This window comes from Peromyscus maniculatus, chromosome 2, assembly GCF_049852395.1.
Source record: "Peromyscus maniculatus bairdii isolate BWxNUB_F1_BW_parent chromosome 2, HU_Pman_BW_mat_3.1, whole genome shotgun sequence".
Classification (NCBI taxonomy): domain Eukaryota; kingdom Metazoa; phylum Chordata; class Mammalia; order Rodentia; family Cricetidae; genus Peromyscus; species Peromyscus maniculatus.
The window spans coordinates 156,910,471-156,927,694 of record NC_134853.1 but is presented as its reverse complement, the minus strand read 5'-3'; the positions used below and the strand labels follow the sequence as shown (position 1 = coordinate 156,927,694).

Below are 17,224 nucleotides of genomic sequence, written 5' to 3'. Positions count from 1 at the left end.
TGTGAGTGGGAGTAACTGCACATCAGCAGGAAGCTGCTCTCCAGCTGGCTACAGGGCTGGGTGGTGCGTCTCCTTTACCCAAGCACCCAGTGAAGCCAGTGCCCCAGGAGAGATGCCGTGCTTCCAACCAGGCCTTACACTTTTCCAGCAGAAAGGAGAGGTCTGAGCAGAGGGGGGCGTCTTCCCAGAAACATACGAGTTTGTTGCTAAGACAGACTGGGCATCTGAGGATGCATTTCCTACAGGAAGACTGCGCAGTACCCAACCCACTCTGTAACACCTACATTGAAAAACGGAAGCCGCTAAGATGGGGTTTTGTTTTGTAGCTTGCACACTGAACACCTTCAGTTCTGCCCTCAGCCCTGCTGTTGACCCAGGCTGGCAAGGATGCCTGCTGATGGCTGCACAGGCCTTGGAAACTCACATGGAGCTGCCTGGGTTTCTGACCACTGAGCCATCTCTCCAATTCTTCACCACCGTATGTTATCAGCAAGACTGACTTATTCAAACAGATCCAAGTTTCCAGATTGGTGAAAGGGAGTGAGGCTGCCGCACAACCCCAGATGGAGACGACCAAGGGGAGGATGGCAGGAAATGGGTGATGGGTAGTGGGGGACTGCTATCCAGCTCATGGCTGTTAAGTGAATACATCTAGGTTCTGGAACTTCTCTTGGTGGGCATCATGGAAAACTGCCAACCTAACATGGGGTTCTGACGGTCACCATGTTTCCTGGGAAAGCTCATCCTGTGTACTGGGTGATACTAGTTCTGGAGTAAACTGTGAGAGTACCAAACAAAAAGTATTCCAGGGCTAGTAGCTGAGAGTGGCCGAGTATCTGAACAGAGTCCTATAAAAACCTTAGGGTCACCTACATAGCCTCTGAGGGACTATATGCCCTATCCCCCCAATAACCAAAAAAAAAAAAATCTTTTCAAAACCTTCAGGCCACACAGATAGTATTTCCCAGGAAATCAACAGCCTAATGTTTTGGCAGCAGTCAAAAGCTACACTGAAGATGGATATAGAGGTTATTGCCTATAGACCCAGCACTTAGAGGCAGAGGCAGGAGAATCACTGCAAGCTCAAAGCCAGTCTGCTTTGTAGGGAGTGCTAGGTCACCCAGGGATAGATATCAAGACTCTGTCTCAAAAAATCCAAACAAAACAAAATGCCTGCCAGCCACCCTGACTTATTTGCAAACCTGCTTTCTGATGACTTCATTTCCCAGTGTTCATAAACAGTTCTTTGCTGTGGAATAATCCTTCTATACACTGTGAATGTGTATTACTCTCACTGGTCAATAAAGAACTGACTGGCCTATTCCTGGGCAGAAAAAGATTGGGCAGGAGAGCCAGACTAGGAGGATGCTGGGAAGGAGGGCAGAGTCTGGACATGTGAGCAGCAGCAGAAAGAAGCAAGATGGACATGCAGTACGGAGAAAAGTTACCAAGCCGCATAGCAAAGCATAGATAAAAATATGGATTAACTGAAAATGTAAGAGTTAGCTAGTAACAAGCCTGAGCTACTGGCCAAGCATTTATAATTAAATTAAGCCTCTATGTGGTTAACTGGGAACGGCTTGTGGAACAGAAACTTCTGCCTTCCAGTTCTTTCCAAGGGTAGAGATAGAGTCACTGGGCTGAGAGACACTTGGGACAATTCAAAAGCTTAAAAAATAAAAAAAAAAAATAAAATAAAAAAAAGCCTAGGGGGAAGCAATCAAAATGGTTCAAAGTGCACAGGGTTGGGGACAGCAAGACATCTCAAAGGGTAAAGGCACTTGTCACCAAGCCTGATGACTTGAGTTAAATCCCCTGGTCTGATATGGTGGAAGGAAAACCAACTCCAAGTTGTTTCCTTATCTCCACATGGGTGCCATAGCACATGAATACACACTAATTTTTTTTAAGTGCACAGGTGCTAACTCCACCTTGCCACCTACCTGTGACATACTATAGAATCTTTTCCTCCCATAAATTGAAGACAATAAACCATGACCACAGAACTGCTAGGCATGCGACAATACAATACAAAGCCTGGCATATAGACATGGCTACTTTTATTATGGAATTTTTATTAAGTGTTTGGGTACATCCAAAAGTTTGGTCACCAGGTAGCTGGGAGGTGGCAGAACCTTTAATAGGTAGCAGTCCAGTGGGAGAAGTTGTGCCCTTGCACCCTGCCTTATTGGAGAGCCAGTGTGTGATGATGTGAATGAGAACGGGCGCATAGGTCCCCAGTCGGTGGGACTGTTTGGGAAGGATAAGGAGGTGTGTCACTGTAGGTGGCTCTGAGGTTTCGAAAGCGCGTGCTACTCCCAGTTAGCGCTCTGCTTTGTGCTAGTGGATGAAGAGTGAGCGCTCGGCTATGCTCCAGCACCACGTCTGCTGCTGCGCTCTCTGCCATTGGTGGTCATGGACTCTAACCCTCTGAAACCATGGGCCTCAAATTAGACACTTTCTTTTATAGGTTGCCTTGGTCACGGCGTTTCTGTGACAGCAATTGTAAAGTAACTAATACAAACTAAAGGCTTTCCTCCTTATAGATTATTACATAGCAAACCAAGTTTATATCCAAGCCAAGTGTTGCATTTGTTTAGATCTTGTTTTCACAGAAATTTCTCACAAACTATTTCCAACAGACATGACTGAAACCACTCTCACTGCTGTGATGACAGGCCTGGACCACCACGCCTGTCTATTCTGAAATGTACACAGGATTAGATCTCCTGTAATTATGGCTCGTGTGGACCAGGTCTAACCCATGCTAAATGCCTTGTCACATTACTATGGAAAGGTATCTGAGAATGTAGCTTAAGCCAACCATCCTGCTTCCAAGCACCTTCAGAGACTCATTTACCAAAGAATTTGTAGCAGGTGCCTTCAGAGTCTATGACACACCGTAGATCAGCTCACTAAGGCCAGAGACCCGCCTCTTGCATTTGCTCTTCCCATGTAACACGGAAGGGAAAATTATAACTGTGTTCTGCTGAGTGCACAGATTTAAAAGTCAAGACGTTTTCTCCAATGCCAGTGTAAAGAAACTGTGTTTGACAGTTGGGACTTTCCAACTGAATAATCCAGTCTTTTCCCTTCCTAGGATGTTAAAGCAGACTGTCCTAACCAGAACTTCTGTGCATAGAATTCAGAGCTAAGGGAGACCTTAAATGACCTCAACTTCTCAAACTACACGTTAAGTACCTGACGTACATACAGATACCAGCTGATCACTCAGCAAACCTTTTCAGAAGCAGTATCATAAAAAAGATAAACCAAACCTCCAACTTTTGACTCCAAAACAGCAGAAAATTGTTGACACAGGCAGCAACAACACACTATGAGTAACCATTACCTGGCAAACAGCACAGGAGAAATTCAAATGCTTTTTAGAACAAGGTCTCTAGTGTAGGCTACTGTCTTTGGCTGTGCTGTAATTTTTTTCTAGTCTAAGGATTTCCCTGAATACTGAATATTAATTAAACTCTTATGTTATCAAGAAAAGTCTTTCATATAAGATGATTCTTTAAGAAACCTTTCATTTGACCCAGGCATGGTGGCAAACACCTTTAATCCTAGTACTTGTGTGGCAGAGGCGAGTGGATCTCTTTGAGTTTGAGGCCAGCTTGGTCTATAAAGTGAGTTCCAGAACAGCCAGGGCTATACAGAGAAATTCTGTCTCAAAAAAACAACATAAAACAAAACAAAACAAAACAAAAGAAACCTTTGATTCATTAAATAACCAGCACTCAAAATATCTAGAAAGGAAACATCACTGACCATCAAAATAGGCTGGAGATTGTCTTAAAAAAGGAAGCAAAAGGATCTGGAGGGATCAGCGGTTAAGAGCACTGACTATTCTTCCAGAGGACCCAGGTTCAATTCCCAACACCCACATGGCAGTTCATAATTGTCTGTAACTACAGTTCCAGGGGACCCAACAACCTTACATAAGCAAAACAACAATGCACAATAAATAAGTTAATTAATTAAAAAAAAAAAAAAAAAAAGGAAGCAAGCAACGGTATCCCTTGCAGGAGTAGAGATTACAGGGCAGGCAATGTAAGATACTTGTGAGTACACTGAACACTTTTCAACGTTAAGTTGTAGTTCAGCAGCTTTTAAAACTTCATGTTTATTCATATTTCTCAAAATATATGTACATAAAAAAGGAAGATTTACAACAGGAAAGATTGCCTTACATGCAACACAAATCCCAATGACTCATGATGGGATCTCACAGGTTATGATCCAATTCAAGCCCGTTTTCTAAAGTCCATTTCCCAGCCATATATGTAAGCTGCGGGGATCCCAGGAGACACTGCAAGTGGAATGAATCTCAAACAAACACCTTCTCCTCTGGCAGTGTGTAAGGGGCCAGAGGATGTACATCAAAAAGTTTAAGACAATTAAAATGTCAAGTGCCACAGGGAAGGAATAAATGATAAGCAGAAACTGTATTTCTCATGTAGAAAGCTAGTGCTATTTTACACAACTTCACAATATCCTAAAACAAATACAAACAAAAGGAGGGTTAGGTAGTACAGCTTCATTTGCTTCCCCCTCCTCTCTTCTGTTAAAATATCTCAAAAAGGAAACCATTTGCCTGATATCAAAAGTGCTATGGGGGAGGGGGGCACACACAGGTGAATCTGAAATCTGGTTATTTTAGCAAATTACATGTTTTACCACTTAACATTTCTACATTAGCAATGGGAACTCTCAAACATGGGTTGACAACTTATGCCCCAAATATTAAAAATATATCTAGACATTTGATCGAGAACATTCTGTCATTTTTTGGTAATATAAGCAACACCAGAATCAGATTCCTCATATTTCTGTACTTCCCCTTCAGTCAAAACCAAGTGGTGCGGACAACTTGTGCTTGCTGTTAAGGGGACGATGCTCTGGGCAGCAAAGCGTGCTTGGCAATTGGTCAGAGGACAAAAGGAGCGGAGATCTTCAGAATCTATGGGGCCGCAGAGACTAGAGCTTCTTTCCAAAGCTAAAATCTCTGGCTCAAGCTGGCTCAAGCTGGTGAGTGGAGTGATTTTACAGCCAGGGTTAATCACCACAGCTCTAACTAGTCTCCAGGCAGGGGCAATGCCTCTGTGAAGTGCGCCTGCCTTCTCTTGACTTCCAGCACCTGACCTGTCGGTGCTCACTACAAATATAAATCTTTACAATTGTTTAGATTAACTTGAAGGGAAAACCCCAAATCGGACCATAAAAAAAGAGAAAGCATGAGGGCTGGGGTTAGGAGGAGCAAAAGGACTAGGGCAGATTACAGAGTTCAGCAATGTCCAGGATTACTGCAGAAATTAAATGATGAAGAGCAGGCACTGAGAACAGCACCTAAGCTAACATGTCTACATTGGTTTGTTTATATTCCTTCCCACAATGCTCATACGGGAAGAAAAAAATAAAATTAAAAGCATCATAACTAAAACAAATGCACACTGACCTTATAAAATAAGATTTTGAATTTTATCATGATACCCTTTTTTCCTATAAAATTTACTTTTTTGCCTTGAAAGCCTTTTTCATGGTCGATCTGCCCTTGCTGGGCAGTTTCACTTCCTTTCTTGCACTGGCTGTGGACTTTTTGGAGGAGCTCCCACTAGGCTTCTTGATGATTGAGGGCGAGGGTCTGGCTTTCTTGGCAGGGGTCTTGGCCTTGGGGGGGGCTTTCTTGGGTAGTGGCCTCACTTTCCCTCTCTGGGCAGCAGGGACTTTACGCGCAGGCTTGGACCCTCTCTGCTTCATGGATGCAGTCTTTCCTTGAGACTTGGCTGGGGTTTTCTTCTGTAAGCTGTGAGAACAGAAGAATAAAGGTATTCACTCACTGCAGGAGAGAGTCACTTTGCCAGGACAAGTTCCTTTTGCTTAAAGAGAAGTAGCTTATATAGAAATCACTATGTTGCCGGTCGGTGGTGGTGCACGCCTTTAATCCCAGCACTAGGGAGGCAGAGGCAGGCGGATCTCTGAGTTCAAGGCCAGCCTGGGCTACAGAGTGAGTTCTAGGAAAGGCGCAAAGCTACACAGAGAAACCCTGTCTCGAAGAAAAAAGAAAAGAAAAAAGAAATCACTATGTTAAAAACAGAAATTTGAGACGGGCAACGGTAGTGCATGGTTTTAATTCCAGCACTCAGAGCCAGGCATATCTCTGTGAGTTTGAGGCCAGCCTGGTCTACTGAGCGAGATCCAGGACAGTCACCAAAACTACAAAGAGAAACCCTGTCTCGAAAAACCAAAAAAATAAAAAAAATTTAAAAAAAGAAATTTGACTTGATTTCTCAATACAGGCATTACACGAATTTAACGGAATCACGGAAGTCTACAGCTGAATCCCTTAGGATAATATGGAATTATTTTTCTTTGAATAAACTATAGACATATTTATGATGTTTGACCAAAGATGACATTACTTATTCACACTGCCTGAATTTTCAAGGGAGGAGATCATTTAAATGTTACCCAAAGAATCTGAGAAGGATCTTAGTAGTTAAAACACATTCCTATGCTTAGCCCTATTAGTACCACTGTATTTTGAGTGATACTAGACAAGCACTCTACCACTGAGCTATGTCCCTGGGCCTTGTTTTACTTTTTGAGATAGAGTTTCAGTAATTGCCCACACAGGCCATGAATTTTCAATTCTCCTACCTCAGCCTCCCTAATAGCTGGAATTACAGGTCCAACTCCATTTTTAGCTCTGAGATATTGATTATTCTGTCTCAACAGGTTCCTCATTTCATACCTTCTCTTGGGTGGTGGTTCTTCATCCTCAGAGTCTGCTGATGATTCATCTTCATCTTCATCCTCATCCTCATCTTCGTCTTCATCTTTAGAACCATCTGGCTCTTTCTTTGGAAATAGAACTCCTGGGCTAAGGAGGGGAAAGGTAAAACGAAGTCTCACGTAGGATAAGGAAAGTAATGTGAACCTAGAGCCTATCACCAGACATACCCACTTCCGGTCACACTCCCTCAAACATGTAGTTAGGTTACAAATGTCTGTTTAGAATGGAACTTATTTTGAACACATGTACAAAGTCAGCATAAGTCTAGGAAAGCTCCACATCACAGTTCGTCTCCTCCCTCCCATCATGTCGTAAAAAGGACTCGTTCATTCAGTAAGCAGTCACTAACCCCCTGCCGTGTGGCTCTGTAACCAAACACACAGCAGGGAATGGTCTGCAGAGCAGTGACCATGTTTGCCTTACAGTACCAGCAAATAACTCAAAGGCTAATAAAACTCGTCAAAGTTTCAGAGAATTTGGGCAAGAATCTTGTCCTCTAAACTCTTCTTTAACTTTTCTTATTAGTATGTCCATTAAAACATGTATATGACCTAACTACTCAATTTACTATTTAATGTCTGAAAACTCAAGTATATATATATCTATGTTTTTAAGAATTATGTAATAAAGTGTCACTGCAGAGCTGCTGAAGCGAGAGCCTCACAGCACAGGCTATGGTCTTACTAGAAATGAAAGGTAAGAGCGTTTCAGTACCAGCACACAAATAGATACACGGCTGTTAATAGCTTCATGTATGTTTCTGTTCCAACAATTAAATACGTCATCAACAGGAGACAGGTTTTTCCAATAAAAGTTTGAAGAGGGCCGAGTTATGATTCGTGGAAACAGGCAAGGTTCTCCCCATCTGATTTTCTGGACAATTACAGTATTTCATTCTCTGAGGGTAATCTGACTGTTGCTACCATTTCAGAAGATGAAGAATAAGCAGTCAACTCTCCAAGAGCTGGCTAACCAGCAGCTCTTCTAGGACAGCAGAGATGCCTGTGCTAGTGTGAACCTTTTGTAGTCGTTATTTTCAGGTATTTCCAGTTCAGGGTAACAGTAATGAGGCAAATACATGGATCCAAGGCTGTAACCCGGACGCAGATTCAAGCACACAGCGGCCAGCGCTTCGCTTTGGGGACTCACCTGGGGTGATAGGGGAAGCACAGCTGGAAGGTGCCGCTGAACCCCTTCCCCGAGATCTGCTCCATCCACCCGTTCTTCTCACACTTCTGCAGAGTCTTCTTCAGCAAATGCACTTTACCACAAATTCAAGAATAAAGAAAAAGTTTAGATATTCAGATTCAGTCAATCAACCACAATTAAATGCAAACCAAGTCAACACTGATCACACACAGTAACTAGTATATGTAAGTCCTTTCTGCCTAAATGTATCAATTAGTTCAGAAAATACTGCCAGGCAGTGGTGGCGCACACCTTTAATCCCAGCACTTGGGAGGCAGAGGCAGGTGGATCTCTGTGAGTTCGAGGCCAGCCTGGGCTACAGAGTAAGTTCCAGGAAAGGCGCAAAGCTACACAGAGAAACCCTGTCTTGGAAAAAAGAAAATAATTATTTTGTGCCCATAAATTTGACAAGATATATTGAAAAAATACAAAGAGGCAAGAGAACCTATTGAGTCACAGAAAAGGATAACAAGTGTTTAGAGTGAAATCAATGTCTTGATTCTAGAGGTCAAGAATCTTGTCCTTGGGCAGTACATAACTGGTTAATAACAATTATGAATTAAAATTTCCAATTCTACTCATCCAAGCATCTAATGCGTAACCTCTATTATACACCAATGTCATCTCAGAACTCTATATTAAGATGAGCAGGGGCTGGAGAGACAGCTCCATTGGTAAAGTGCCTGAGTTCAGGTTCTTAGCACACATGTAAAACACAGACATGGCAGTGCGCATCTGCAACCCTAGAACTAGGAGGTAGAGATAGGCAGATTCATGGAGCTCAAGGGCATGTGAGGCCACATTCACATGAGTACGCATACTAACTATACACACAAAGACATAACACACATACAAAAGAGGAATAAAGTGACAAGACAATGGAATAGCTCCTGAGGACTTATAATTCTCATTCTCATGCAAAGACACATAAAAGTATAATAAGATAATTAAATTAATAAAAGACAAAGCCTTAGTATCAGTGAAACTGAAAAGGTTACTAAATAGGCTTCCTGGCTTGTGATGGTGGTATCTATAAACCCAGCTACTGGGGAGGCTAGGGCAAAGGATTTTGAGTTTAAAGCCAGTCTGGGCTATACCCCCCAACATTTCTCTGCATAACCTTGATGTCCTGGCACTTGCTCTGCAGTTCTCTCTCTGTAAGCTGGCCTTTAACTCAGAGATCTGCCTGCCTCTACCTCCCAAGTGCTGGGATTAAAAGCATGTGCCACCACTGCAAAAAAAGGAAAATTCTTCAGACCAAGTGTAATGGCACGTGCCCTTACATTAAGTACCCAGGAGGCATACAGATCTCTAATTTTGAGGTCAGCCTGGTTTGCACAGTGATTTCTAGGCCAGCAGGGCTCATAGCTGAGACCCACTCTCAAAACACAAAAACCCACATACTTCAAAATTATGTTCCTTTTCTTTTATTAAGATGGGATGTTGCATTGTTACTAGACTGGCCTCAAACGACTGGGCTTGAGTGACCCTCCTACCTAAGCCTCCCAAGTAGCAGAGACTATATAGCATGGACCATCACATCATGCAAAAAATAAATAGGGGCTGGAGAGATGGCGCAATGGTTAAGAGCAGTAGCTGCTCTTCCAGAGGACCCAGGTTCAACCCTCAGCACCCATATGGCCACTCAGAACTGTCTATAACTCCAGTTCCAAAGGACCTGACATCCTCACATTCAGGAAAAACACCAATGCACATAAAAATAAATAAATATTTTTAAAAATTTACTTAAATAAAACATACTAGTTTGTCATTTCTATTAGTTACACAATTTCCATATTCTAGACACTAAATCCTTACATGCTTTCCCAGTAGCTCTTGATAAGGGGTCAACTTTGCCACTCTCTCCCAGAACATTCGAAAATGCTGCTAAGTATTGAATTACAGTCTAGTAATTAGTCTCTAATCTCAAAGCACTACTTCTGGTAAACGTAATATACTGTGACAAACTACATCTCATTATAGGGAGTAACTGCAAATTAACCAAAAGCATCAGTAATACCAGCAAACCTAGCATCCGAGGATCCTGAGTTCCATGCCAGCCTAGGTGAAACAATGAGACATTATCTCAAAAATGAAACCTTAAGGGGTGGAGAGATGGCTCAGCAGTGCGAAGTGCGTTCTGCTCTTCCACAGGACCTGAGTGTGACCCCAGCACTCATGTTCAGGCTGCTTACCAGCACCGATAACTCTAGCTACAGGTGATCTAACAGCCTCTGCATGTACTGACACATGTGGCACACATTCATTCACACAAACATATACACATACACGTAATAAAAATAATGGAAGAGCAAAATCTCTTTAAAAAGCATAAACATCAGTGAAAGAGAAGTCTTGATTACTTCGAATTTTTTTTCCTTTTTCTTTTCTTTCTTTCGTTTTGTTTTTTGAGACGGGGTTTCTCTGTGTAGCTTTGGAGCCTATCCTGGAACTTACTCTGTAGACCAGGCTGGCCTCGAACTCCGAGATCCACCTGCCTATGTCTCCAGAGTGCTGGGATTAAAGACGTGCATCACCACCATCCGGCTTTGTTTCTTTTTATAAATAATAAATCTGTAATGCCTCCCCTCTTAATAGAATTTTGAATTTTTATTTGTATTTTATGTATGAGTGCTCTGCTTGCCAGCAGAGGGCATCAGATCCTATTACAGATGGTTGTGGCTGCTGGGAATTGAACTTGGGACCTCTGGAAAAGCAGTCAGTGCTCTTAACCACTGAGCCATCTCTCCTGCGTGCCCCCCGCCCCCCTTAGTTTTCAGTCAGTAATAAATGCTTCAGCATTAGTAGCATGATCTTCTCTATGAGAACATTCCTCTAGTCCCATATAATGCACATAGCTCTGACTCTTACTTTGATAGTTAGAATTGGTCCCTGGGTGGTTCTCCAGGACGTACTTCTTCAGAGCAGTGGTGGAACAGGTCTTCGGTTCATTCATGGCAGCAATGGCAGACAAGATTGCATATTCCATCAGGCTTCCACCAAGCAGGGGTTTCTCCCCTGATTTCTTCAGCTGTTTTCCAAGGAGGAAGAGAAAAGCATCAAGACAACACTCTCCCAAAGCAGGTCAAGACAAGACTCCTCTGCACCAGGTGGGTCGGAGCTCCTGCATCAGCACAGATATGTTTTACAATGAATTATCAGGTCAGGGCTTTCTCCTCCCGCTCACAAGGTTTCAACCTCACTGAGGAGTCCCAACCCTCTCTTGGATTATTTTCTTCTTCCATCAAACCCTCCAACTACCCTAAAACAGCAGTAGATACTGTAAACCCAAAGAGATTGACATCTTCATGCCTACATCCATTCTACATCCTTATGCCCTGTGCCATGAAAAATACTGACAGATATTTAAGGGATCATACAACAGAAAATTACATGGCCTAATTCCAGGCTGACACTAAGAATTAAAGATTACTAACAATGAAGATGGACATGGTGGCATATACCTTTATCCCAGCAGAGGTAGGCGGATCTCTGAGTTCGAGGCCAGTATGGTCTACACAATGAGTTCTAGGACAGAAAAAAAAAAAAAAAAGTAACAATAAGCCAAATAGGAAAAGAAAACCACAATGCTTTATAGTACTGGCTTACTTATTTTTTTGAGACAGGGCTTCAGGTATCAAAGTCTGGCCTCATACTTATATATAAAAATGTAGCTCATTCAGCAAACTCTTGTCTAGCATACATGTTGGTGTTGTTCAAACACCAACAGCCCATAAACCAGTGACGGTAGCATATGCCTGCAACCCCAGGATTTAAGAGACAGAGCAGGAAGATCAGAAGTTTAAAGTCATCCTCAACTATATATAAAGTTCAAGGCTAGCCTGGGCCTGTCTCAAAAAAGGAAACCCACAAAAACAGAGAAAATATTTCAAGTTCTATATTGATTAGGGACTTTTATCTATAATAAAGTGTTCCCTAAAAATGCTCACATTTTTTGTTTTTTATTTTCTTTGAGACAGTTTCTCTGTGTGGCCCTGGCTATCCTGGAACATACTATGTAGATCAGGCTGGCCTCAAACTCAGAGATCCGCCTGCCTCTGCCTTCCAAGTATTGGGATTAAAGGTGTACGGTACCATGGCCCTGCTCAAATGCTCATTATTTTTTTAAATGGGCAAAAAGACAATAATAACTATTTCACCAAAGGAAATGAACAAACAACCAGTAAGCTTGGTATTAGTAACCATTAGGAAAATGCCCATCTACACCTCAAGAGAGAACACTTCATCTCTACTGGCATGGATCTTGCACCAAGGAAAATAACAAGGTTGGTGACAACGACATGGAGAAACCACAGGTTCAACAGGTATGTAAAAATGGTGTAGTCCTACTCACTCTATGGCTAGCAAGTCTACTCCAAGCTACCGACTTCACTGAAATAAAGCATATATCTACACAAGGCACTTGGATACAAGTGTTCACGGTAGTATACATAATTAACTAAAATAGTAGAAATAATCCAAATATGCAACTCACAGGAGGATAAACTAGGTACTGATAGAAGCTACCACATGGAAAAACTCAAAGACATTATGCCAAGTAACAAGCCAAATACAAAAGGCCACACAATAATTTCATCATATGAAATGTGAAGCAGACCTTATAGGTTGTCTGAAGCTAGAGGTAAAAATTAGAAGCCAGGTGGTGGTGGTACACACCTTTAATCCCAGCACTTGGGAGGCAGAGGCAGGTGGATCTCTGAGTTTGAGGCCAGCCTGGTCTGCAGAGCGAGTTCCAGGACAGCCAGGGCTACACAGAGAAACTCTGTCTCAAAAAACAAAACAAAAAAAGTTAATGTAAAAAGTCCAGTTTTCCAAAATTTTATTATTAATTTATTGATGGGTATGTATGTGGATGCACACATGCCATGACATGTGGAGGTCAGAGGACAACTTGCAAGAGTTGCTTCTCTCACTCTACCACATGGCTCCTAGGACAACTCAGGTCATTAGACTTGGCAGCTGCTGAGTCATGTAGTGGTATTTGCTCCGCCCATGACTTTGGGCTATATGGTCCAAAGGAGGCGGTGCTTCTTGCCTTTTAAGTGACCTCTGGAAAGGAAAGGGAGAAGGCACCACCTCCTTCCTGGTGTAATTGAACTTCCGGGTGGATTCGCTCCCAGTCAGATCAGAGGATGACTTCAGCTGTCTTCTCGGTTCTGTATTCGTGAGTGTAGTGCTTCGATTTACCCTAATAAATCTCCCCAATACTCCTTAAGACTCCATGGATTCTCGAATTCGAGTCATCTTTCTATGTGGTGGTATTGTGTTCCCCAAAATATTGTGTACTCTAATAAATTTATCTGGGGTCAGAGAACAGACAGCCACTAAAAACAAAGGCTAGAAAATGGTGGCACTCACACCTTTAATACTAGCATTCCAGAGATAGAAATCCCTCTGGATCTCTGTGAGTTCAAGGCCACATTGGAAATAGACAAGCATGGTGACACACACCTTTAATCCCAGAAAGCCAGCCTTTAATCCCAGGGAGTGGTGGTAGAAAGTAGAAAGATATATAAGGCGTGAGGACCAGAAACTAGAAGCATTTGGCTGGTTAAAGATTTTGGCTGGTTAAGCATTCAAGCTTTGAAGCAGCAGTTCACCTGAGAGCCATTGGGATGAGGACACAGAAGCTTCCAGTCTGAGGAAACAGGACCAGCTGAGGAACTGGCAAGGTGAGATAGCTGTGGCTTATTCTGTCTCTCTGATCTACCAGCATGACCCCAATAACTGGCCTCGGGTCTGATTTTATTAATAAGAACTTTTAAAATGCCTGCTACATTTCTAGTTCTTTCTGTTTTGAGACATGACCTCACTTTGTAGCTCTTGCTGGTTTTGAATTTGAAATCTTCCTACCTCCTCCGTCTCCTGTAGCCTGGGATTACAGGTGTGTGCCACCACGTCTGGTTCTTAGTTTTAATTTCTAATTTAGTAAATACTGATAGATGTTAACACATATAAACAAAATCTCTTGAAGACAGATTTATTCCCAACACAGTTTTGAGAAGAGAAGAGGTTCTGAAACCCAAACCTTGCAAACCATTCTCAACAATCAAGACTCCGGCTTCTCACCTGGAATGTCCCTGAAGCCCCTTTGCCGGTTATCTGCTCTAACTGGCCTCTCTCCACTGCTCTCTGTAGAGCATTCTTCAACAACTGGGGCCTGCAGAGAGAGACAACAGAGTGATAAATCTGTCAGTGAAAGGAAACTGCAGAAATAGATCCAGGTCTATTTCCAGATCTAAACTGGTAATTCCTGTTATGTGTATATCCTTTCAAATGAACAAAGTAACACCAAACTGATGGCATTCTGAACAAGTAGAATTTCTTTCCTCTTAAAGAAGCTATTATTAGCCGGGCGGTGGTGGCGCACGCCTTTAATCCCAGCACTCGGGAGGCAGAGCCAGGAGGATCTCTGTGAGTTCGAGGCCAGCCTGGGCTATCAAGTGAGTCCCAGGAAAGGCGCAAAGCTACGCAGAGAAACCCTGCCTCGAAAAACCAAAAAAAAAAAAAAAAAAAAAAAAAAAAAGAAGCTATTATTGACACATACATAATCCTTACCACACAGAACAAACTTTTCTAATTGCCATAGTGTGCCAAAACCCTGTAATCTAGTACCATCAGATAAATGCCCTAAGCAATGAAAGAAAGCAAAGATATCTCTTTTTCCCCCAATGGGGGCTAACTTGCTATGTTGCCCAGGCCACACAAGGTTTTGGCTTTAATCATACCAGCCAAATTCATGTGTGTGATATGTTAAGAATACTTAAAAAAAAAAAAAAAAAAGTCATTTTGGAGGTAACTGATAGGTCCTGAGGAATAGCATCTGAAGTGCTCTGGCCTCCCATGTACGTGTACATACATGTGAGCTTGTACCCCCCTCACACACATGCACACCCAGTCACCCCCAAAGGAAAAACAAGGTAGTAAGGGATCCTACGAGCAACCTAACATGGGACGATAAGCAGATAGCAGTCATTTATGCTGACTCCACTATGATCGCAGACTTCCAGACTATAGGACTGTGGGAAGCAAACTTATCTTGTGTGTAAGCCAGCACAATGATGATGACGACAAAGCAAATAAAGCAGCTCACTGCGATGACTTTAAAAACCTGAGGTGGCCAATGACATGGCTCAGCCAGTAAAGGCCTTAAGCCTCAAGCCTTAAGACCTGAGTTCACCTGCCGGCACTCACACTGTAGAAGATCAACTTCCACAACTGTTCTGTGGCATTTGCACCTCACACAAATACATAGTAAAAACTTTTTTTTTTCTTTAAGAAGAAAAAAAAAATTAGCCAGAGATGTAAAGAGCACTGGCTGCTTTTCCAGAGGACCAGGTTGAATTCCCAGTCCCCACATGCTGGCTCACAGCCAACTGTAACTTCAATCCCAGGGGATCCAACTCCCTCTTCTGGCTCCTACAGGCACTGCAAGCAGGTGGCTCATAGTCATACATGCAAGCAAACATTCAGATATAAAATAGAACAGCCTGAGATACGTGAGATCCTACCTAAAAAAAAAAAAAAAAAGAAAGAAAGAAAGAAAGAAAGAAAGAAAGAAAGAAAGAAAGAAAGAAAGAAAGAAAGAAAGAAAGAAAGAAAGAAAGAAAGAAAGAAAGAAAGAAAGAAAAAAGAAAGGCTGTCAGGACTCCATTGTGACTGTTGAGAAAAGCAATACGCTCTTCCAGAAGAAAAGGGGGTAAAGAGCTTCAATAAAAAGGTGATGGAGCCGGGCGGTGGTGGCACTTGCATTTAATCCCAGTACTCGGGAGGCAGAGGCAGGCAGATCAGGCAGATCTCTGTGAGTCCAAAGCCAGCCTGGTATACAGAGCAAGATCCAGGACAGACAGCAAAACTACACAGAGAAACCCTGTCTCAAAAAAAAAAAGTGATAGAAACTGGGCAGTGGTGGCGCACGCCTTTAATCCCAGAACTTGGGGGTCAGAGACAAGCGGATCTCTGTGAGTTGGAGGCCAGCCTGGTCTACAATTATGACAACCTAAGGGACTATTCTAAATTTTCTGAAAGCCAGATGTGGTACATGCCTTTAATGCCAGCTTTCAGGAGGAAACGACAAAGGCAAGTGGATTTCCGTGAATTCAAGACCCTCTCTCAAACACATAAACACTCGCACACACAAAATAACATACTCAGAATTTTTGTTTAAATGGTAAAGATAAGCTATTTCTGTATATTTATTAAGCCCTCTCCCCTTTTACAAGTTTTTATCACATTGATTTTTGTGGGCACGTGTGTGTAAGTCAGATGACAATCATCAAGAAGCAGTTCTCAGCTCTCTTTCTACCATGTGGCTCCTGGGGACCATACTAAGGGTATCTGGCTTGGCAGCGGGCGCCTTTATTCACTGAGGCATCTCTGAGGCCTCTACTTACTATTAAATAAAGCCCAAGTTCTCATTTGCTCCCCAAAATCACAGCAAATAGAAAATGCATACCTAAAGCTGATATAAAAGTTGTTGTTTTTTGTTTTGTTTTTTTCAAGACAGGGTTTCCCTGTGCAGCTCTGGCTACTGGAACTCACTCTGTAGACCAGGCTGGCCTCGAACTCAAGAGATCTGCCTGCCTCTGCCTCCTGAGTGCTGGGATTAACAGCATACCACTGTAAGGCCAAGTTCTTTGTTTTTTTAATATTTATTTTTATGTTTATGGGTATTCCGCTTACATATATGTACGTCTTCACTATGTGAATGCCTGGTATGTGAGGAGGCGTCAAATCCCCTGGAACTGGATGGCTGTGAGTGACCATATGGGTACTGGGAATCCAACCTGGGTTCTCTGAAGAATAGCCAGTGGTCCTAACCATGGAGCCATCTCTCTAGCCCATCATAGAAAGAGTTACAGGGATGGAAGAGGGCTCTGTGGGTCTGGTGGTTTGAATGAGACTGGCTCCCAGGGGCTCTTATGTTTGAATACTTGTTCCCAGTTGCTGGAACTGTTTGAAGGATTAGAGGGTGTAGCCTTGTTAAGGGAGGTGTGTCACAGGGGTGGACTCTGAGGTTTCAAAGGACTGGTGCCATTCTCTCAGTGTGCCTTTGCTGTGCAATCATGGAGTCTAATCACCTGAACTTGTAAGAAGCCCAATTCAACACTTTCTTTTGTAAGTTGCCTTGGTCATGGTGTGTTGTCACAGCAATAGAAAAGAAACTAAGACTGAGTAAAATGCTTGCCACATAAGTCTAAGGATTCAAGCTCA

The 17,224-nt window shown here is 42.6% G+C and overlaps 1 protein-coding gene across 15 annotated transcripts in view; it reads right to left on the bottom strand.

The window, feature by feature from the left end:
* Positions 1 to 4,101: 4,101 nt before the first annotated feature.
* The window catches only part of Hp1bp3 (heterochromatin protein 1 binding protein 3), a 30,159-nt gene continuing 17,036 nt past the window's right edge, over positions 4,102 to 17,224 (bottom strand). For 14 of the 15 annotated variants that reach the window (XM_076565504.1, XM_076565516.1, XM_076565507.1 and 11 more), the window contains 5 exons: positions 14,081 to 14,171; positions 10,862 to 11,021; positions 7,952 to 8,063; positions 6,761 to 6,889; positions 4,102 to 5,812 (listed from right to left, as the gene is read on the bottom strand). In XM_076565504.1, coding sequence (XP_076421619.1) covers positions 5,518 to 5,812; positions 6,761 to 6,889; positions 7,952 to 8,063; positions 10,862 to 11,021; positions 14,081 to 14,171 — 787 coding nt within the window. In that variant the 3' untranslated portion in view covers positions 4,102 to 5,517. Of the gene's footprint in view, positions 5,813 to 6,760; positions 6,890 to 7,951; positions 8,064 to 10,861; positions 11,115 to 14,080; positions 14,172 to 17,224 lie in introns of all 15 variants that reach the window. The other variant, XR_013049418.1, reaches the window with a different exon arrangement.